Raw genomic sequence first — 22869 nt, forward strand, 5'->3', positions numbered from 1 at the left:
TTCTTATTTTAAATGCAGCATGATCAAGACCAATATTATCTAAACTTTACTTCATATTGCCACTGTGTCAGTGCATGGCTACATGATCAGTTTTGAGATCTGAATCATGTTTGCACAATGGCTGCACTGTAAAACTTTGAAAATACCACACAGGCACCAATAATTAATCTGGCTGTCCTACCATCTCTGCTGTCAAAGTCCACTACAAACTAAGATTAATAAACCTTTTTCACAATGCTATATCATATCAGAAGGTAATGTTACCTGTCCACAAATCAGCATATTAAGAAAACTAGCATTATCTGTTCACTCACTCATTGGTACTTCCCAAAAGACTAAGTTGATAAATCAAAATTTTGCATTCCCTTTCAGAGAATACATTTTAAAATCTGACTGTTCAGACTTATCAGGACATTAAGTGAATTGTGATTTTTTTAAAAAGAAGCATACCTTTTCCATCACAAACCAAGCTGTTGCAGAATGGCAAGCTGTTTAATAAAAAACAAACAAAAATAACAACAATAATACAATGCCCTGTCTCAGTTCATGTTCCTTCTTTCTGTATACTACATGATCAATATGATCATCATCAGCCTGTAAGTACTGTCAGATCAGTCTGAAGATTCACTTTTAGAGTACTCTTTATTCCGAATGTCAGGCAAAAATACTATTTACCAACAAAGAAACAAGTCATTATATAACCATGCAGTAAGTGTGCAATGTAGGTCTAATTACGTATAAATGTTTTAGCTCCATCATTAGGTCGAAACTTCATTTTCTCACTGACATTCTAGTATTTGGATAGTCTGCTACGAGAGGAGGAAAGTTCACAAGGGCCTCAAAGGCCAGGGAGAGTTTCATAAAGTTTAAAACACTTCATTATATAATGTATCTTAATTACTTAGTCTACTAGCAAAATACAGCTGTCATTCCTCATAGATTTTTACCACCAATAGCACCAACCGCTGAATGTTCTTTTCCTCATTTTTGATTAAAAAAATTAACCTTACCACAACACCACTACTATAATATTATCACACCCACAAAACATACTATTCTTCGGGTAGTAAATGACAAAAAAAGAGACACTTTCTTACAAATAATAGATATGAATTCATGATACAGCAGAAAACTTGTGGTGCCACCTGAATAGTGAAATAATACATTTAATTTGAGAATGCATTTCTTTCCCCAGAATGCGGTAAGCTGCAAAACAGAAAGCACGAAACTCGCTAACAAAGCAAACCTCAAAGAAACTTACAACGTAACATATTATATCTGGAAAAATAAAACAATTCCATGAACACGGCAGTTTCAAGTAGCGTCGTTATCGCAACGTTCTGGCTACCGTCATAATTACTACCACGGCCGAAAAACCTAAATTTGCTGAAGCACATTTCATTAGGAAACATTACATAATTTAAAAATGACTAGTATAAGAGTAAAAATGCGTTCCGACTCATAGTCCAGGAATAACTGTCTACGTTTATAAAGTGAAAACGAATACTATGAACACAGGAATTACCAATACGATTGATTGTGACTAATTAGGACATAAAAATATATATATGTACACATAACAGCAAACACTGGTATAGCAATTTACCTAACACAAGACTTGCGGACCAGTCACTTATTTGCGTTACCCTGACTGTTAGGTTATTGTCAAGATTATATGCATGTAGCCTATGTATGAAAGCACACACACATACATAGGCTACATACATATATACATATATACATATACATATATATATATATATATATATATATATATATATATATAAAACTTTGGAAAGAACTACAGGGAGGGAGGGATAGAGAAGAGAGAGGGGAGGGGACAACTAGGAAGTATAGTGTGGGGGAGGGGTGAAAAACTATGGTAAATTCTTTTAATGAACACGCAGCCATTTTACTTTTTTTCCATTCGATCTGTTGTTGATCCAAAATATTTGCCAAAATCGATTTTGTACAGTAATACAAAACGTTGGTGGTGATTCTAAAAAATGTATGTTATTTATTTATAAATCCCGTGTGGTACAGCGAAAAGCCTTGGATGAGGCCTAGGTGGTCATTTGAATCTAAAACGAAAAAAATGTTTCATGAGAAAATGTGAGCTCCAATAAAGACATCAAAGACGCTCCCCACGTTTTTTTTGCGCGTATTTATATATGCATATCTAACATCTAGACCCAGAACATCGCAAAGGCCTCTGCAGAGCCACGTGAATTTTCGTAATCTAACACTTACGAAATGATACTAACATGTAAACACGTCCACGACTAAATATGATAGGACACGTCACATTGTTCAAATACTAACAAACTTTCGACCGGCAGGAGAAGAGAAATGAGTGATAGAATTGTAAATACCATCGCCTCAAAAGCCTTCTCGACAAGGCCTAAACTAAAACTACGGACTTGAGCAAAATATCACCCTTATAACCGTTTCACTAATAAATTGCATTTTTGCTACTATATACGAAAAAGGAGGATTCTGTGTGAAATGTATTTATCTAAGGCAAAACAAATCAATATTTTCACTGTGAACAGACACTCCTTCAAATAAATAAGTAAACAAATAAATAAATAAAGAAATGAATGGATAAATAAATAAATAATGTCTGTGCATGGTTGGGGTAGGCCCAGGCTTCACAAGGGATTCGTCATTTCGACACCAAGCATGCATTCTGAAATAATTTAAATGTTGAATAAAAAGAAACACACACACACACACACACATACATACATACATACATACATACATGAATACCAAGGGACAACATTTCGCGTTAGTTCTGAAACTAAAAAATTGGCCTTTACCTTTGTTTCTTGGGGACAGAATGCTCGACCTCAATACATTTGCCATGCAGTTCCACTTTACCTGAAAAATAAATGTTTGAGATAAAAGTTCAACCGTATTCTACCCCCATAATCGAAAATATTTAATCTGTAACTGAACACTTAATGATCAATATCAATTATTACTTTGCCGAAACACTACGCTAAGTGTAAAGTTCCTGCGTCCGTCAACTTTGTGATGGATTATGTATCACACAAAAATTTCATACGGCATGCGTAACACAACAAAATTATGAGCCTTATTATATACAAATAGAACATTCGTGTAGCTTTGCATTTATTTCAGAGTTATTTTTTGCTGTTTATTTTAGTGTGCAAAAGCCTATAACAGCATTACATTGGAAATACATTTCCAATGTAATGCTGATAATAGTAGTAATTCTGGATTCCAGGCATTTATTGTAACATTTATGATATAATTAAATATGCTACTTGCTTGCCCTAGGTTTGGTGGAGATCTGTATTGTAGTACAGGAACAGCATGGCGACCTTCGCGCTATATGGAACACACATCACACGCTACATATTCACAAATCATGGACATTTTACTAATTCATACACCTCTCAGGATTACAGCAACAAATCTGAAGGTAGAATCTTGGACTAAAACATAAACGAAACGTGTAATCTCACTGATATATTTGTAAAACATGCATAGGTAGATAGATAACCAACGGATTTCCTATCTGTCGCTAATGGCCTTTTATCCAAAAGGGGGAGGGGTACAATTTAATTCTATAGCTTGAACGATGATACCGATTCTATCTTAGTGTGTAAAACTTCAGTGAAGGCATTGTAAAATAATAAGTAGGCTATACTACTATGACTGCAAAACTATGTCCTACAATCATGTTATGTTCCATATATGTTCCGTCTAAACAGATACAACCGACCAAGGAATATACTCTATTAGTACAGTCTTTTAGAGAATAAGTCAATCTTGTTACGCCCCCCACCCCCTTTAAAAGTTGAGTGTCATGTCGGTCACCTCACGCCGAGATTTTAGACACATTCCTTGGAATAATCAAACAATTAAAAAATAATAATATTTATTCTCTAGACCAGTCATTTCCATACTCTCGCGTCTTCAAAATACTCAAACCATTGGTGACGAGAACCAGCTAAAGTTAGTCAAAGGGACACGCTTTACGAATTAGTCCCTTATACATTCTGTCCACTTTATAACATTACGTGAAATGAACACTTCCATTATCATATTTTAGGCATATCCAGTTACTTACCCGAAAATGTTTCAATTGCTTTCATAGCCCATTGGTCATCTGGACAGTCAACAAACGCATAGCCAGTTTTAAGTAGAAACTGTCCAGAGAAAGGAATCTTGCAGTCTTCAAAGACTTTTACCAAGTCTTCTGAAGTCACATTTTCACTCAGATTTCCAATGTACAACTTGTTCATGTTGAAGAATGAAACCACGGTAGAAGTCCACCAGTAAAATAAAAAATAAATATCAGTAAAATTGTTTAAAAGACGCCAAAATAGTAGAGTCGATGAGATAAATAGCCAATCCAATTTGTAATTTAAACGAATAAGGGAACAGAAATATATTTTAAAAATCCAAATAATGATCAAAAGTTGTAAACGGTAATATGGTATGACTTAGTCTCTGTAAGATCTTAGAATAGTGGCGGAAAAGCGACAATGTAACACCCTTAATTAGTAATCGCACACTGTATCTGTATTTTAGCTTGGATTAATCCGACTGGTATGATGGTGGTAAAAAAAAAAGTAGCACGGCTATGGCGGGATCAGAAGAAAAAAAAATTTCCTCTCTCGCTGCCCCGAAACCTCGAGTTCTACCCAACACCGATCCTTATGCTTAATGACGGCACCGCCTCTAAAACGATCTGGAAAAAAAATACTCATTTTTTTGTTTGCGAAGAGGAAACCACGTGGTCTCGGAGTACCGACAGAGGGGTTGGCCCTCAGCAGCTAAGGAGAGGATGGGTGTGCAAGTCCTGTAGTATGCCGGCTGACGACGTAAAAGCTGGGTTATGCCCTGTAAACCACCCACATGTAGTGCACATATACGTGAGTTCACATATTTATTAAATGTGTCATCAGAGCAAATAAAAATGGTAAGCGTATGTTTTTTATTAGAAAACGGCGAGCTGTGTGATCGCCAGTGAAGGGTCTCGGCAGGGATTATGCGCTGGTTAATGTTCATACATCTTACTAGATAAGATATTTTACCTGAAAAGTACGAAGGAGTGTTTTCTGCCTACTGATAATACTGTTAAAATCTAAGTCATGAACTGAAATACCAATTTGTCTAAAAAGTAATGCGACTCTAAGCATCGATTAACATTTAACTGTTTAAAGGGTTTAAATGTTAAGTTGCAAAACGTGCAAGAAATGTATAGGCCAACGTTTCCAGTCATATCCTAGTGAATCTCACGCACATTTGACGAAGGCTATATAAGTCTAGTGAATGTAACACACATCTGACGTAGGTCGTATTAGATATTTAAAATATTTGTTCTTTCTTCATTTGAAGGTCTACATGGGTGTTTTCGCCAGTGAATGATTGGAGTTGAATATAAGAAAATGCCCGAAACTTCCGCTGACACGAATACCCCCTTCCACTTCTCTACTATTGAAGACAGTCAGTTACATGAAGGCCCTCGGCAAGATTTACAACATGCAGTAGAAGCTCGTTTGTTCATGCCTCCAACCAGCTCGAAATCTCGGAAACTACGCAGCAATACAACTAATAATCGTCTTCTACCTCACCCGTGGTTTGCTACTGGATTACATTTACCAAGCTGATAGCGTCTTTGACGGCAGAGAACATTAAATGCAGAGGAATAACGTTAAATATATATGTCGTGTTTTGTTCTACACGGTCTTTGTATTTCAAAATGGTGGTACGTAAGGCACCAGGCCTGCGAGGGAGCTGTGCAGCTTGCTGGCGTGTACGACGGCGTCCTTGCTAGGCTTGCAGGCATAGGGTGTTTTTTGTGTCGTTCTTTTCTGTACTGCTGTCCTGAAATTAAATTTGAGGTACAAAAATGCACAAGCGATTAAATAGTCTCTCGTCATTAATATATACTAATTGCTGATAATCGTTTCCCCCAAATGTTCTTTTTGTTCAAAATAATTATCAACGTGTTTCAACAGGTTGATTCTTGGAGTATAGTTGTACACTTTATCTGTTTTTTTTACGTGAAACAGGTAAAATAGCCTATATTTGGTGGTAATACGTATTTTAATGTGCTGTTAACCAAGAAGATAATTATACGTGAACATAATGAGTGCAAAATTAACATGTTAAATGATGATAAGGAACCACGTTTTCCTTGTTCTTTTATAAACGCTCACGTTTAGCTAAGTCTATATAGGAAAATAATGTGTTTTCGTAATTTAAGTTATAACCTCGAGGGAAAGGAGATACTTCATGTTTTATCAAATGAAAACTCTTTACCTAATGTATGTGTAAAGCTATTTTTCCTTGGTCCATGTAAAAAAGATGAGAATTGCAAATGGGAATTCCTGTGTTTATTTCAAAGGCATACTGATATTACAGGGGGTGATACTGCACTCAGGGGACATCAAAACTAATATTAATGGCTGGGAAAACTTCAAACATTAGTGTGGCCTGGAAATTAATTGTCATTGATGCCTGAATTTTGCAGGGTGATGCAGCAGCAGTGGATCTCTGTTTCGTATTTTTTTTCTTTTTGTGTACTAGATTGGTAATAGGCTGGAGAGTATTGCATAATACAGAAATCCACTTCCATCGACACCCCACTGTCTTGTCAGGCCCTGTTGATTGTATCCCAAAGATAATTTTGAACAAGTTTGAGCAAAGCATGTTATCTTGTATGTAACTCGCGTAAAAGATAAAATAGTCTTACACATAGAAGCCACATTGTTTAAATGTAAATTTATTAATGAAAAGTTGATATTCTTGTTCAGGTAAATGCTAATTTATGTAAGATATATTTGTTTAGTATAATTGTTTTGTTCAAAAGTAATGGTATAAACCCCATGACCCTACCCAGGTAAATGTAAATGGTTAGAAGATGGGTGAATGGGTGGACAGTGAGAGTGTAAATTGCTATATCTGTAGTGGTCAGATGAATCCCTAAGAAGTACAGTAGTAAGGATATCTTTTCAGATCAAAGTATCTTAAGGACTATGGAATAATCAAGTACTTCAGTCTTTACACCAGATTTACCCTTTAATTTGCATATGTTCTATAAGATGTTTTGGACAAAAGTGCCTATGAAATAAATGTACATTTAAAAAATGTAATATATACTGTCATATAAAATGTGAATACAGTTGCTCTGCACTTAAATACTGTCAAACTGTAACATTTAGAACTTTTGATATTTTACCTACATATAATGCATGGCAGATAGACTTATGTGAGAGATTATCTGTGCAAAAGACAGTTACTGGATGCGCTCACCCCCGTAACACAGTAGTGACTTTGAATACATTCCAAGGGCTGAATCAAGATAGATCTATCTATCTATCTATCTATCTATCTATCTATCTATCATCTATCTATCTATCTATCCAAATTTGTATCCACAATGCACACTAAGCTTGTGATATTTTCTGACATATGTATTTACACAATAAGTTTCCCTGAAATACTGCATTGCTTATGCCACACACAAACCTAATAATGTACAGGTGTGATTAAGTCACGTTAACATAAAATTCTGCATAAATTTCATTCTGTAGTGTTTGGATGGAATTGTGCAATTTGTACATAGAAATTAAACTTAGAGTGCTTGGATGCTAATTGGTTATTTTTTGAATGGAGAATCTCAAGGGATGTGAAGTACAATAATGACGTTCACGTGAAAAAAAATCAGATTCAGTGGCTGTAGAGTCACATCCTCAGTTTAAATGGAGGTGGGGGAGGATCGGTAACACTGCAGAAAGGAGCAAAGAAGGCAAGAGTTCTGCTACACATGAAGGGCAAATGGTATTTTTCTTTTCCTTCCTTAGTAGTAATTATGGCGTAAGTACAAGATGTAGAAGATGCAGGCTTTAAAATACGTCCAAAAATGTATTTCTGTCTCAAAAATCCGGAATTCAAATATATACGTGTCATGAAGTTCAACGCACTAGCCAGAAAGACTCAAACCTCTCATTTTGTTCCCTTTGGTTGGGTTTAAAGAACTCCAGAGTAATACTGTTCCCGTTTACGATTTTGTTTAATCAACAAATAACAGAACCGGCTACAATAATAGATATGGCATGCAAAGTGCAATAAAGCAACAGCTGGAGCACTTCCGTTTTATATCCTTCACAGAACTTTACCAATCTGTTAGTTTCAAATGAAAAGCACAGATATTGCACCGATAAAAAAAACGCGCGCACAGCCACGCATACTCTTTTCGAAACTTTTGAAATTACGGAATATATCCTATATCTCCAAGTTATTTATAGTTGATCGAAAAAGGTCTTAAGCTAGAGGTGTAGTTCAATTTACAATAAATATTTAACATACAATCACTCCACCCTTGAATATATATGACTAGTTACATATCAAGATAAAAGCATTATGGATATATTTAATAACTTTAATATTTTACATATTGTATTATGCATTAATTAAATATCCAAAAGTGGTATATGAACATTTGTATTCGTTTTTATTCGTCATTAGGTTTAACACTTGTTTTACAACAGGCTGGCAGACCGAATCGTTTAATTGGGTGTGTTTTTTTTATATCTAATATAAAATATTGCAACGTGACCTGATTTAACATTATTCTTCAACAAACGATATCGATTATAAATAGGGTTATTTCGCTCTTAAGCCTTTTGTTGATCTCATTATTTGCAAGACTGACAAGTAGCAGTAGGCATGGTAAACTTGCAAGACAACTACAAAAATACCTACTGAGTAGGCATGGAATAAGAAAACAATAAGACGTAAACTAATTTTGAAAGATGAGTTGATAGAAATTCCTGTGAGTAAATGCATGAAACCTCACCCCTTACGTCACAATACGTTTACAAGAGGCTACTTTTTATTTAGGTTGACTCGAATGATTCGAGAACTTTTCCTACTCTTATGCAGGCACCTGCTACCACCATGCGGACGAATGAAGATAATGCATTATGTACACAATTCAGCTTGGATGCTCTGCAAGAAAAAATCCAGGACCACAAATTTGTTTTGCTGTCGTATTATATATAAATGACTCTACAAAAGCAAAAAAAGTACGCAGTTTGGCAATTCAAAAAAGTTGCTGCTCATAAATATATAACTCGGTAAAGACATTAATTACCATACATTTATTGTCTTCAAATCATCGCCTAAGTTAGTTCTTGGACCTGTATGTCTTTGGAAGCATTTTGCAACGTTACATCTTCCAACGTTATAAATGTGAATTACATTGTATATTAACTGTTGCGTTTATTAATTCAAGTGGACAGCAAGGCGTAGCCTTGCTTTATATTGACTTAATATAATTTGTTTGACTTCTGCGTCAGTTTTTTTAAAGGTATAATTATAATTTTAAAAAATCAACTATTCGCTGAGTTGTGTGAATGAAAGTTAAACGCAACAACACCTAAATTGCTTCAGTTATAAATTTGCTTCGTTCAAGGAAAACGTCAAATTCATCGTTCGGGAACGAAATTTCAAAAGCTCCGTTTACAGATGAGCTGTATCATTGTTTTACAGAAATGCCTACTATTTGTACATACTCAAAATGATTAAATAAGTTGTAAACAAATAATTGATTATTTGTCAAAGTACCCAAGTTTCTGTTTTTGCGTGCCAAAGCAGAAAACAAAATTGAACACGTTGAAAGTGAAGTTATTAATTGCTCCGGTATAAAGGATGTAATATACACGAATTTCTATTGTTTGTAGGTATTATTCGTAGGCAAGTTCATTAATGACGGCAGTTCAATTAACATACACTTTTGGGAAATCTAATTCACATCGAAATAAAATGTTTTAGTATAAAATCTTGTCAAAAAGTAAATATAAATACTTATACTAAATAAAACGAACAAAAAAACTTCATTAGGCCAACAAAACGTGATTTGTGGCAACCAAGAAAGTACAAAGTACAGTGATTTACTTTGTTTCTTGTTTAGGTAACATGTTATAAGCAACAACCAATAACTTTTTATGAAAAAGTTATTAAACATCCGTGTGGTAGCTCGCATTATTCTGTAGCAAATAAATATTGCATTGTAATAAAGACGTTTCGGTACGATAAGGAAAAACAACGCTGATATCAAAGATATTGTCACTGCACAATCTGCACGTGCACGATTTGATCTAGATATCAGTGAACCAACAACAATTAAGTACTCGAACAAAAACCGATTATGAATAACATATTGAACAACTTATTTCTAACGATAAATAAATGTTATATAAATTAAAAAAGGATTTAAAAATATGAAATGAATACATCAGTTTACCCACAATCAGTTTCCTATTTATGTCTAGGTCAAAATTGCTCAGCGACATTTTAAATCGCCATATTTAATTTGACTTGACTTTACATGTTTTGTATGTACTTCAAAAGTGGGCTATTTTAAGCATCTAGAAGAAGTGATCCGCATACTTCAAAACGTATTTTAGGCACAAGTGATAAGTGTGTGCATGCTTGTGTTAGCAATTATTTGTTGCAATGTTCTACAAATAAAATATTTCCCGATTACGAAATTGGACTGAAAACTGAAGCACACATCCTCAATGTTAAAAGAGATACTATACCGTATTGTTACACATTTCCCCCCTGATAATAAAGTTTTTATTCCATATTCCAGAGACCGGGATGATATGCATTGGCTACTGTCACATCGTGTATGCGTGTGGTAATGCATTATCATAGGGTGACATAGTATCTCTATATCATCTTGAACACTGAAAATAAGTCAATGAATGGATTTGATGTCAATGGATGGAATTTTAAAAACTGATCTGAACACCACAGTCACCATTATCATAGTGATAATATATTTACATTTTAAACATAGGAAACGATCCCTAATAGTTTGTAGGGGTCAAGAAAATAAATCAACACTGGCATTGATTGATTATTTTTGAAAGGTGAATTTAAATTTAAATAAGTGAAGGAAGAAAATCACTGTGTAGGATGCTATGGTGGTTAGTTGGATTTGGAAGTATAGAGATAGATCTATCTAAGTGGATTGAGAGGATGAGCAGTAACTGGTAGTTCAAGAGAGATTGATTTAAAGGATTACGACCTGTTGTAATGGAGAATGGTGAAATGGAACTGAATAAGGTTAGAGGACAGAGAATTAGGGATGGAAATTAAGAGGGTAAAGCCAGTGAAACTGAATGGAGTTGGTTTGTTTGTCCTACTTGGTAATACTTGTAACTTTTTAGGCTGATTATTAATATATTTAAGTTCTCTTATAGATAGATGGTTTATTAATCTAGAAGGAAATTGCAGGTTTACAATAGCTGAATACACACAAGTAAACAGTTAAAAGACATTTAGACAATAATAGACAGTAACAAAAAATAATAGACAACTATAAGCAATAACAGTGGAAGGAATGTTAGATAACATATTGCTCGAAATTCTGTGGTAACAGCTCAGAAATAAAATATATTATTTTCTTGTAATCAGTTCTCCAAAAAGATGAATCAGCTGGGTCATAAACAAAATGTGATAAGAAATAAAATAAGACAAGTCAAATAAATTATGTATAATTTAAGTTCGAAAAGGCTGAAGTTTTGAATTTTTTATGTTAAATATTTCAATAGAGTTTTTGGAATTAACTTAACTCATATTGTTTGATGATTGATTTTAGGTAGTTTGTTTAAGTATTCAGGTGGCACAGTGATGCTGTGGTTAGCATGGGTGTTTCTCACCACTGGAAACCAGTGCTTGAGGCTCTGTCCTGGCTCTGTTTGTGTGTGGAGTTTGCATGCTCTCCCTGAATCATTGTGAGGTTTTATCCAGTTGCTAAGGTGAACTGGAGTTGCCAAATTGCCTATAGGTGTGATGGGTTGGGGTCCCTTCCTGGGTAAATCCCTGCCTTCTACCCCTTGCTTCCAGAATAATCACTGCAACCATGCATAGGAAAAGCAGGTATGTAAAATGAATGAACGATTTAGACTGCTCTAATGAACAGCCATCTCATAATTATGGATTATATATTCTCTTTACTGCAGTGGACTTGCAGATGTGGTACAAGACACGAGTGATGAGTCACAGTACAAGTCAATAATATAGCCTAGCAATTAATATAGACTACTTCAGGGGTTGAAAAGCACAAACATGATAAACTGCCTTCAAGCCTTTTATCCTTGTCAGGGAAAATGAGCTTATCCCAAGCAGTACAAAGCACAGTCAGAACCTCAACAAGATAAAAGTCCTTGTCAGGGTACATGCACATATTATCATAAATTATGGACAATTTACAGACACCAGGTGCCTAACTGCATATCTTTGGACTTCAAGAGGAAACCCATTTGAGAACATGCAAGCTTAACACACCCAGACCAGAGGCAAAATTCAAACCCCCAAAGCAGGAAGTGGGAAGCAACAGTTTTACTGAATGAGCAACCATGCCACCCTTAAGCACAGCAAACATGCAAAAGATCTGTTCTTAAGCTGATTTTATCATTTTTCAAGTAGACATCTTGAAAACAGAATCTTAAATAAATCTCAAGAAATATGAAAAACTTTTTTGCAGTGAATTACGTGAAAATCATAATCAATTCAGTATTTAATTAAATGAAAACCATTAATCTTCTAGCCACTTAAACAGAGTTTGGAACCTATCCTAGGTAGCATAGGGCATATATATATATATATATATATATATATATATATATATATATATATATATATATATATATATATATATATAAAAATATTTTTTTGCTTTAACACTTATTCCATTAAATGACCAATGATTTTTTATATGATCACACATTTTGGACAGTTTTTGGATTGTTGAAGGAATCCTGCAAAACAAGCAGAGAACATGCAAGCTACCACCTGAGTCACCATGCTGACTGAAATGAATATCATCATGCTAAATATCATCACAGATACATGTACACATGTCTCATGAATACTGGTGGTTCAAATCCTGTCTGTGTGCAGAGTGCGTGCGTTCTTTTTGTGTTGCAGTGCTTCATTTTGGTACTCCAGTGAAGTGCATAGACATGCAGTGAAATTAATTTATGTGTGGTCTATCCTGGGCAGGACAAGGCACAAGGCTGGGGTGCACACTGTACTGGATAAACAGCAGGGTTGGGCATTTCAGGTCCTGAAGCTAAAAATCCAGACCAAGATTTTGTTTCCACTAACCACATGAGACCGTGAGTCTTTGTGCTCAACTGGTTGGTAGAAACAAAATCTTGGTGTGGATTTTTAGTTTCTAAACCTGAAATGCCCAAAATTGATAAGCAATTAGATGATGGATGGATGCAATCCTTATAGTTAACATGGCACTCTTTGTATTGACTTCGAGTCATTAAATAACGTGACACTCTCTGTAAATTGAATTCTTTGCATTCATTCCGTGCTGTTCAATTTATTAACAGGGTCGACGGTTAGAAACCAGCAGTTCAAACGTGGAGCTTCGGATTTAAAGATTCCGAATAACATGGAGGAAGCACAGGAACCACAAAGGGGCGCCATAAAAACAGCTCTTCGGTGATGTTGTGCTAGTCACCTCTTACAACAGGAAGAAATCATCCATATGTACCATGAGCACCAGGAAGACGAACATACCGATTTCCTGTTTTCAAGAGGCGAGCTTTTCTGATAAAATCATGTGGTATTTGTTGTTACTCGGTTAACAATTTGCAGCGTCAAGGTGGTGTATATACGGCAACTGTGCAGAGCGGCCCGGATCCGTCGTCTTTTAAATGATCTGGTATCAACTGGACTGTCCTTTGTAAGAGGAGGCTGAATTGGTATTGACAGAGCAAAATATTGGTCAGGATGCACCGCAGAGGTGTGGGAGCCGGCGCTATTGCCAAGAAAAAGCTGGCAGAGGTAATCAACCTGACAACCTGCAGCCCCTATCTACACCGACGGCAAGTTTTATTCGAGGTTTAAGGACAGCCAGTTCAGCATCGTCTCGGTGGCAAAATAACCAGCTATTCGACGGTTTTCAGGACAATATGAGTCATGCAATGAGATTAAATTGCTTTCCTAATTAATCATAGTGTGAATAACTAATAAATACAATCGAATATAAATAGGTAAGACATACACGCACAATACATAAAATATGAGACTGGTAAAATCTAAACAAAAACATAGGCTACAGTTAAACGACTGATTTGGTGGGACGAGTATGCAAACAGGCAATGGAATTGCATGATTAGATGAGGAGAATGTGAAATGAACAGATGAAATGGATTTTTTTTAGCGGCGATACTGTTATAATGTGATTTATTTGCCAGTACGATTATGCCAGTGAAGGTGCTTTTTTCGTTAAGCGTTGACAATCGACTGTACATGATTTATACAGTTATGCGTTTCCGTAGGTGTACATAGGCTACGTGATTATCAAGTTCGATCTTAGAATAAAAGTAACAGCACTGTTTTCCAATTCATTTATGTTTTCAGGCCAAGTATAAAGAAAGAGGAACGGTCCTTGCAGAAGATCAGATTGCACAGGTTGGTCAGCATACTTTTGTGCAGTTTCTCAGTAATTTGATATACTAGCAACTCATTTGTGCTAATCTGGGCCATAAGATGTATTCCTGGTTTAACACTTGCAGTGGACAACAACAACAGAGTAGGGAAATTTGTCACGTGCCCAACTGGTTTTGCAGACGAAGGATGAAATTTGGAGGAGGTGGAATAATACACTTGGGGTTGTAGTTTTAAGGCGACAGCTCACTAAAGTAAATAACAGGGGATGTAATTGCCTGGTAAACTTACCCTGTGAACGACAGTATTGGTATATTCTCACCAAGCCCTACTATGAAGCAATTCACATTCAGTCCGACGGACACCTAGGTCAAGTGACTGAAACTATTATGCTTGGAATAGAAAAGAAGGCCATTTCACAACATAATGGAGAAGTTGTGGCTGTAGCCTGTGAAGGCTGTTCCATATTATAAGTGAAAGAGTTGCAAAGAAGGAATTTGTAGACAGGCTATCAAGGCTTTTGGCAATGTCCTTATTTCGAAAGGGAGTTAACAGTGGTAAGTGCTTGTCTTGTTTGACCATCCAAGTCAGAAACTCAAAATTCCCACCAGGAAGTTGTACTTGAATGGCTGACATTCTGGGGCTGCTGACTGGGAGATTGAAGTTTGTGATGTGGCAACGTGGAACTTCTCAACTTAAAAGAATGACACTCTACTACTGCAACGGGCACTGCTAAAGCAACACTATTCTGGCATTTTGAAATCTTCATGATAAAATTCGCTTAGCCGGGGGTGGGTCCCTGACAATCTTGTTGTAGTGATTTCAAAATATTGTGGTATGCCATATTAATGTAATACTATCCAAGCCAAACTATAACAAATTGAACCCTATTCATAAAAGTTCACCTGTTTCACTGCATTGCTTGTATTTGTGTTTGTTGCAATACATCTGCCCTCTCCTGGTCTGGTGGAATATCACTGCTGTATGCATGCACCGGCTGCAATCATCCGCATCCGCAGCCAAATGTAGTATGAACACAAGCTTCTGCACACATGACTGTCCTTAGCCTGAAAGTGCATGTGAAAAAGTGAAGTATGAATTGGTCTTTACACTGTATTATGTTTTGAGTTGTGTGTGAGCAAGACTAAAGTAATAGGTCTTCAACTGAGATGTATGTTGGTATAGCCAAAATATTATTAAGCATTGTGTTTCTTTCTAGATGTCCAAACAGCTGGAAACCTTCAAAACCCACTTAGAAGAGTTTGCCAGTAAGCATAAGCAGGAGATCCGGAAAAACTCCCAGTTTCGTGTGCAGTTCCAGGAAATGTGTGCTACCATTGGAGTGGACCCTTTAGCCTGTAAGATCCATATTCCTGATTTCGTCAGAATGCATGTGCAAGCTCATATAAGTACAAAGATTTTTTTGTACACTGTTTATGATGTGTATATTATTTTGTAATAAAACAAAATGCTCAGGCTTGCAAAATTTAGCTCAGCCTTTAAAATATTTGGTCCCCTACCAATAAACACTGAAGCAATCCATCCATTCATCTTCCAAATGGTAATCTTAGTCAGGGTTCTGCACAACTTTCTGCAATGGGCTTTACATGGTCTTAAACCTTAAAGTTTAAATAGATAATTGCATTTACCTTTTCAAGGTCTATAAAATGGTTTTTCCATTTTTTTTTATTCATTGGCCACTGTATTCTCACAAACCCAAGTGCTTTGCCAAATAATTTCAAATACAGTACTACTCAGTTTCAGTGTGCTTGTTTGACCTTTTAACTTGTAACTTGTAAACTCTTGTCTGTTGACAGGAGAATACATCCATCATATGGACTAATGAGTCAAAATATTTGGCCATATTTGGTTTCAACTGACTGTAGGGCTCAGAAATAGTGAGCACATTTTCATGTATGGTACCCACTGGAGTACCTACTGCATGGAGGAGACAGTGTCATGATCTGGGGTCGCTTTGTTGTTGATGGTCTTTACTATATCCCTGCCAAATAATGTCAACCAGCATGTCTATCATATGAACATGTAATGCCATCAGGTTTATGTTTGATTTGGCAGTTCTCAATTCTTCATCAAGAGGATAACCCAAAATGCACTGCGAAATGATTCAAGAGCTATCTGTTGACAACTCAAACTACTGATTTGGCCTGCCTAGTCTCCAGAACAATGCTGTAGAATAGGGGTTCCCAGTTCCTTGCGATGATTCTATGGCCATGGAATGCTGGGGGTTTTGGAAGGGGATGGTGAACTTCCATAAATAAATGATATGCTTCCAAAGCACACCTTTTTATTTTGTAGAATAGAACCTCTTAAATTGCGAAATCTGTCCAATCCACTCTCCCCCCAATCAGGTAGCACTTCTTTAATGTTTTTTTTTTTCTGTATAGTTCGGTAGTTAGCCTTTTCACAATTTTATGCTATCATGTTCTCTTTATTTTATAACAATAAAAATATGGTTTTGAGATTCTTTGTATTCCATTAATCATATATAATTAATATTTATAAATTTCTCGGTAAAGAATTGAATAATCAGATTGTGAGAGAAATTTAAGATTTCCAAAGCATCTAGTTGTACCCTCAATAACTGCGATCAAATTGCCTTGGGGCCAATGATTTACACCCTACAGATTTGCCATACTTTGCTCAGGCCCTTAAAATATAGCTGCCTGTATACAGCAGCTTGTATGGAATGTGAAGACAGGTGTAGCCTGTTAGTGCAGTTTAGTGCATGTTATTAACTCATAATGGCACTAATTTTCCACGTACAATGCTGTTTTCACATATATATCTGACTTGCTCTTCTAACTGCTGACATATTTCTGTTTGTTGAACAGCGGGTAAAGGATTCTGGTCAGAAATGCTTGGCGTTGGGGATTTCTATTATGAGCTTGGAGTGCAGATCATTGAAGTGTGCTTAGCCTTGAAACACAGAAACGGAGGTGAGCTCTCATTTTTCTTTTTCTTCTTTGTTATGCCCATGCTGGAATTGGACAAAATGTGGTGCCGTTAGTTTTTTCTGTTGAATGTGCATTATTCAGAATAACTTCAAAGACTGATGTTTGGGGTTTTGGTTTCCCAAATACAAGGCAAAATGTGACTGTTTGCACAGTCCAGTTGTCTGTATCCCAGAAATTATCCCCAGATAGTTTAAAAGAGCTTAAACAAACCTTTTTGATGTGTAAAGCTGATAGAATTTTTACTTAACGCTTGAAGCTGTTACGCCTGTCAGGATAATTATGCTATCGACTTATCGCACCATACATGGACATAACTTTGATCATTTTTGTCTGACCTCAATATTGGCAAATTGTGTTTACATAACAATGAATGCCCCCCACATTTTAGCCTGTGACACTGCTGCTGCCCTCTCGTGTGCCCTCTGCGGCGTAAATGTGGCTCAGAGCTGATTCATAGTTCACGTGAATATGTGCCTGCCATGGCACACGCGTGCGTCGCAGTGCTGGACCTTCCACAATCCTCAATGTTCATAATTCCAGTGCCAGTGTACCAGGGAAAGGTACTCTGAAGTCAGATTTATGAAGAATAAATAAGAATTTTACTAAAACGTCGGTACTTACAGTACACAAGGCAGGATTATAATCATTAATGAAAACATAAAATAAAACTAGAAAACTAAACAACATCTATAAATATTGGTCCTGAAACTGAGGTAAAATAAAAACTAATGTACCGTACTTATTGTTACTATTTTTAAATGCTAGTTTGGTAAAACGAAATTTTGTATCTTTGGCCCTCTTGTGCAAAGACCTTGAACCGTAGAAATAGCAAACGGCACCAAATCGCAACGTTTTGTAGTAGCCAGAAAAGTCTCATAACTTTGTCTACCCCAAGAAATAATATTAATAAAGCGTAAGGTAAAACGTATAACAATTTACATTTAAAAATAAAAATGAATGAAACATACCTAAAAATAAACTAGAAATGAAAATTAAAAAATATAAAAACTACGGTATACTGTACTAAGACATACAGAGGTATATGGTGTTGCAGTATAAACGTATTTTGTTTAAGTTTGTAGCCATCTGGGAGTCTTTATAATCCTGTAGCGATGAATCATAGATGCTGGTATTTCCGGACTATGTCATTCAACCGTTCTTCAAATCTGCTATCCATTCTGGTTATCATTCAGAGCATAGAGGGTAGAAAAAGGTTTTTATATACAATCTTTGGTCCGATTGCTTTCTGACTTCCTGTTACTTTTCCCCTGGTCAATAAACGATCGAGGTCACTCAGTAAATCTGGGCTGGCCGTATATTGTCCGTAAAGGAATGAATGACTATATAGATTCCTGTGCCAAATGTTTAATGAATAATGCAGTTTTTGTTAACAGAACGTCAGTCCATTTTATCTATTTTTTTAATGTTTAATTTATATAGGATATTTACATTTTTTTGACATTACATCCATCCATTTTCTGCAACTTCTTATCCTATTCAGGGTAGAAGGGGGTCCATAGCCTATACAAGAGGCCACGGCCGCAAGGCAGGGAACAACCCAGGATGGGGCATCAGCCCATTGCAGGGCGCAGTCACACACCAATCCTTTTGAAATTACAATGTCTGAATATTCTTAAGAATTAAAAGTTCATTGCTCTTTGAAAGGCTATACTTGCATTATTATACTATCATCATTATCAGTGGCTTAAAATGATTAAAAAATGACTAATATAGTTTATCGCTATTTTTTCTTGGGTAATACATCATCCAATGGAATGATGACAGACCTAGCTTTTGCTGCTATGACCACAAAATTACGGAGAGCCCATTGTAACATCATCTCAGACAATGTGACATCAATGGGAGGCTTTAACTTCTATTGAAATGCCTTGTACGCATTTTTAATTTAAGTCTTATTGATGAATGCATTTTCTTGAATTACCTATAATGTAGCATAGCATGATAGATCACCAGCATGGTGAGTGAGCACATGACCACTTGTGAACACCCTGCAATGGATTGCCTTCCTATACAGGATAGGCTTTCCCTTATGGTATAATAAACTAATCTGATTTGATTAGCCATTACTATAACTGAATGTGCAGTCTCAGGCGTCTTTAAGAATAACTTTGTCTTGAACTGTTTAACTTAATGTTGTGTTATTTAATTTTTCTGTTCCTGTTTCAGGACTCATTACTTTGGATGAACTCCATCAACGAGTACTTAAGGGAAGAGGGAAGTTTGCTCAGGATGTCAGCCAGTGAGTAGTGTTTACTAGCTACCTTGTTACACTTTTTACGCAAAAGTGTGGCACAGTGTCATGAAAATGAGTATTGATAAGGCAGACAGAGTAAGTGATTGTCTCACAGGGATGACCTGGTACGAGCCATCAAGAAGCTAAAGGCCATGGGCAATGGGTTTGGGATGATCCCCGTGGGAGGATCTTACCTCGTACAGTCAGTTCCAGCGGAACTGAACATGGATCATACTGTGGTCTTGCAGCTGGCTGAGGTAAGCCGGATCGCAGAATAAGAGTAGAGTTCTCCAGTGTTTAGCATTTTATAAATACTCCTAGCTAAAAGTGAATTTGGTAGTTAAAGAAAGACCTACTTCCTTAAAGCTCTTTAAACCCTGCAAACAAGAATTAACTGTTGGAGTGCCAAGTGAACCCCATTTCATTTTCTAAAGCAAGGGAAGTCGAAACTCTGAAGAACAAGTGCAGTAGATTCATTTCATTCTTTTTCTTCAACAGAAGAAGGGCTATGTAACAGTGAGTGAGATCAAGGAAAGCCTGAAGTGGGAAACGGAGCGGGCTGGCCATGTTCTGGTAAGTGGGGACTTAGACTGATGAATGGAATAGGCTAGAGCCAAAGTCATTTTTATAAACATGGCTTACAGGCTGTACAATGAATTTGCCTGTCTACTGTTACAGTATTTATGGAGTGTTAGCGCTGTAATCTTCTTGGATGCAATATAGAAGATGGAAGAGAAACATAGTAGCCTGGTGATGGTTTATTTTCAGGTTATTTTTTGTAAGGATGTACAAATTTTAAAACATCTTTCAGTATCTGGTCGACGCTTAAGCCCGGTTTGCCGCGTTGACCTCCTTTTTAGGACCACCTGCTGAAAGAAGGTCTGGCCTGGCTGGACACCCAAGCTTCAGGGGAATCTCAGTATTGGCTTCCTGCCCTCTTCTCTGAGCTGTCCTCGCAAGATGTCACACCTGAGGAGGCCAATCAGATGGTCCCTTGAAATGTTCTGTTTTAGCAAATTGGAAGGAAGTTCAAATGGGAAAAAAGGTTATTTTCTGCATGTGAAAAGATTTTCAATGTAACCTGAATGAGATATATATATAATATACATACACACACACGTGTTTTTTTCATATTGTATATATATATTTCTAATTAATAGAACAAAACATGGTGAATGTTATATCATTTTAAAAATTAATTTAGTTTTTATTTTAGCTGCAGATTAAAGTTGATAGCAAACATTTTGTACTCAATTTCAATTTTCATGTTTTTGTACAAACAGGCAAAGCATTAACATTTTAACCTTCTCTCTCTCCCTTTGTTCAATAAACATGTTAATGGAGGAAGCATTCTGAGCTGCAGTGTGAGGTATACAAATAGCAAACTCGATTTATTATAATAGGAAAAAGCTTTAAAACAATTACATAATTTATAAATGTAAAGTATTTCCTCAAGAATTCAGAAGATGCAAGGATTAGATTATAAAGACAAGAGGAACAAAGAGAAATAGAAACGGAGAGAAACCTAAAAGGAATAGGAAGGAGAACGAGCCCCCAAGTCTAATGCTTGTAGTTTACATATCCTCCTATTGATTGATTAAGACAACAGTCTCAGTTATGGGACGAAGCTGCTTAGTTCCCTGATCACTGCATGAAATATCACAGCTGTTTTTTCTGCATAGCTGATGTCCACCTGCCCCATGAACTCATCTTTTTCACACCTGAATTCTTTGAAGGTACCTTCATCTTCTCAGTGGCCAGGGTGAAAATATCCTTAATCTGTGTCAGGTGAGAAAGGAGGGCATCAGCTAATGCATTAAAACATAAACCCCCATCTGCTGTACGGGACACGTGACTTTACACCCTATTAATATGTTGGAGAATATCGATCTGCATTAAAGCAAACAGCACTACATGTTTTGAAAAAAGCTAATATTCACAGATAACCAGTGGTATCTGAAAGCCTGTACAGACATAGTTATGTATGTATGGTTACTGTGGTGGGCTCACACCTCCTGGCTTGTGGGCTGTTGACTTACCCTGCTTCCATGTTCGTCCTGTTTTTGCAACCAAAATCATGCATGAGGTTGAGATGGATCTGTGTCTCTAAGTTGCCAATAGTGCCCTGTGCTTCCTGGGATAAGCTTCAGCTTCACTCTGACCATGTGTTGTGCTTATGCAAGATGGATGCAAAATATTACTGGTAATTTTGCTTTCATCCCTCCACCTGTTTTCCATAACTGCTCATCCTGTGCAGTTCTGCACGGGGTCTATCCCCAGGGGCACAGGACTGGGAGCACCCTGGATGGCATGCTATTTGGGTAGGGGACACATACTCGCTATGACTACTTCAAAGTCACAAAAAGTGTAGGGAAAAGGGGTTTGCACATTTCCATGTTTGTACAGATTTCTTCCAGCAGACGTCACTAAACTGGGTATTATAAACGTTTGTCACTGAAGAGCTGGCCTCCCATCCAGGGAATCCCAATAATAATAATAATAATAATTAATAATATGAATAATAAAGGTACAAATAACAATGGGCAAAGTATCCCAATACAGTAAAATCCTTCAAGGAGTGAAAGCACACACATCAGTGAATAGAGAAAAGCAGTTGATTTGGCTAGTTGCTAGTACATTGCGGTTGACGATGTTAAGAGTCGATTTCGTTAGACCTTTTCATTGAAAATCTGCGTTTTACAGGGTTTACAAAAACACGGCTCCTTCAGAGTTTCAAGTATCTACCAAAGTAAAACTAGCGCCCCCACAACGTCAGATCCCACGTCCTCTTCGGTAATTCTCTCAAAACAATTTTCTTTCAATGATGGGGAGGGGATATACCGCTTAGAATGATGACGTCAATTGTGCGACGGAATTTTAAAAAGCTGCCGAAAACGTCATGTGATCGCGCGTCCGAAATTGTTCGTTTTGCTTTTTGCTGCGAAGGTGTAGTGCATGGTGGGAAATGATTTTCCTAATGAAAAGTTATGTTTGAACAATCCCCCTTTCCCGCTGAAGAGATTAACTTCATGGATGCCTGCCAGCCACCCAGGTCACGCCCTCTTCACACTCCTGCCCTCTGGAAAGCACTGCCGGTGCATCAACCGCACGACCCGTTTCAGAGACTTCCTTTTCCCAAGCTGTCAGGTGACCTACATATATCCAGCCACCGCA

The 22869-nt window shown here is 36.7% G+C and overlaps 2 protein-coding genes and 1 long non-coding RNA gene across 10 annotated transcripts in view; 2 read left to right on the forward strand and 1 right to left on the reverse strand.

Moving 5' to 3' along the window:
* igf2bp1 (insulin-like growth factor 2 mRNA binding protein 1) overlaps nt 1–4684 on the reverse strand; it is a 65180-nt gene extending 60496 nt beyond the window's left edge. The window contains exons 1-2 of one of the 2 annotated variants that reach the window (XM_023835761.2): nt 4103–4684; nt 2823–2883 (exon numbers count right to left, since the gene is read on the reverse strand). In XM_023835761.2, coding sequence (XP_023691529.2) covers nt 2823–2883; nt 4103–4277 — 236 coding nt within the window. In that variant the 5' untranslated portion in view covers nt 4278–4684. Of the gene's footprint in view, nt 1–2822; nt 2884–2987; nt 3004–4102 lie in introns of those variants that run through there. The other variant, XM_072712458.1, reaches the window with a different exon arrangement.
* Nucleotides 4638–6362, forward strand: LOC111856095 (uncharacterized). Of its 2 annotated transcripts, none has more exons than XR_011991790.1 (2): nt 4638–4957; nt 5377–6362. It is a non-coding gene; the product is annotated as an uncharacterized lncRNA (long non-coding RNA). The 2 variants fall into 2 exon arrangements; XR_002841046.2 differs by having other exon boundaries at nt 4638–4910.
* A 7079-nt stretch (nt 6363–13441) lies between these two features.
* Nucleotides 13442–21042, forward strand: snf8 (SNF8 subunit of ESCRT-II). Of its 6 annotated transcripts, none has more exons than XM_023835823.2 (8): nt 13442–13613; nt 14440–14490; nt 15686–15734; nt 17319–17423; nt 19629–19701; nt 19811–19952; nt 20194–20268; nt 20556–21042. In XM_023835823.2, the coding sequence occupies exons 1-8, from the start codon at nt 13569–13571 to the stop codon at nt 20691–20693; spliced, it is 678 nt and encodes a 225-aa protein (XP_023691591.1). In that variant the 5' UTR covers nt 13442–13568; the 3' UTR covers nt 20694–21042. The 6 variants fall into 6 exon arrangements, with proteins under 6 accessions (XP_023691591.1, XP_023691589.1, XP_023691590.1 ...); XM_023835821.2 differs by having other exon boundaries at nt 13446–13613; nt 15686–15824; XM_023835822.2 differs by having other exon boundaries at nt 13467–13860.
* The last annotated feature ends 1827 nt before the right edge of the window (nt 21043–22869 follow it).

Source organism: Paramormyrops kingsleyae, chromosome 5 (genome assembly GCF_048594095.1).
Source record: "Paramormyrops kingsleyae isolate MSU_618 chromosome 5, PKINGS_0.4, whole genome shotgun sequence".
Classification (NCBI taxonomy): Eukaryota; Metazoa; Chordata; class Actinopteri; order Osteoglossiformes; family Mormyridae; genus Paramormyrops; species Paramormyrops kingsleyae.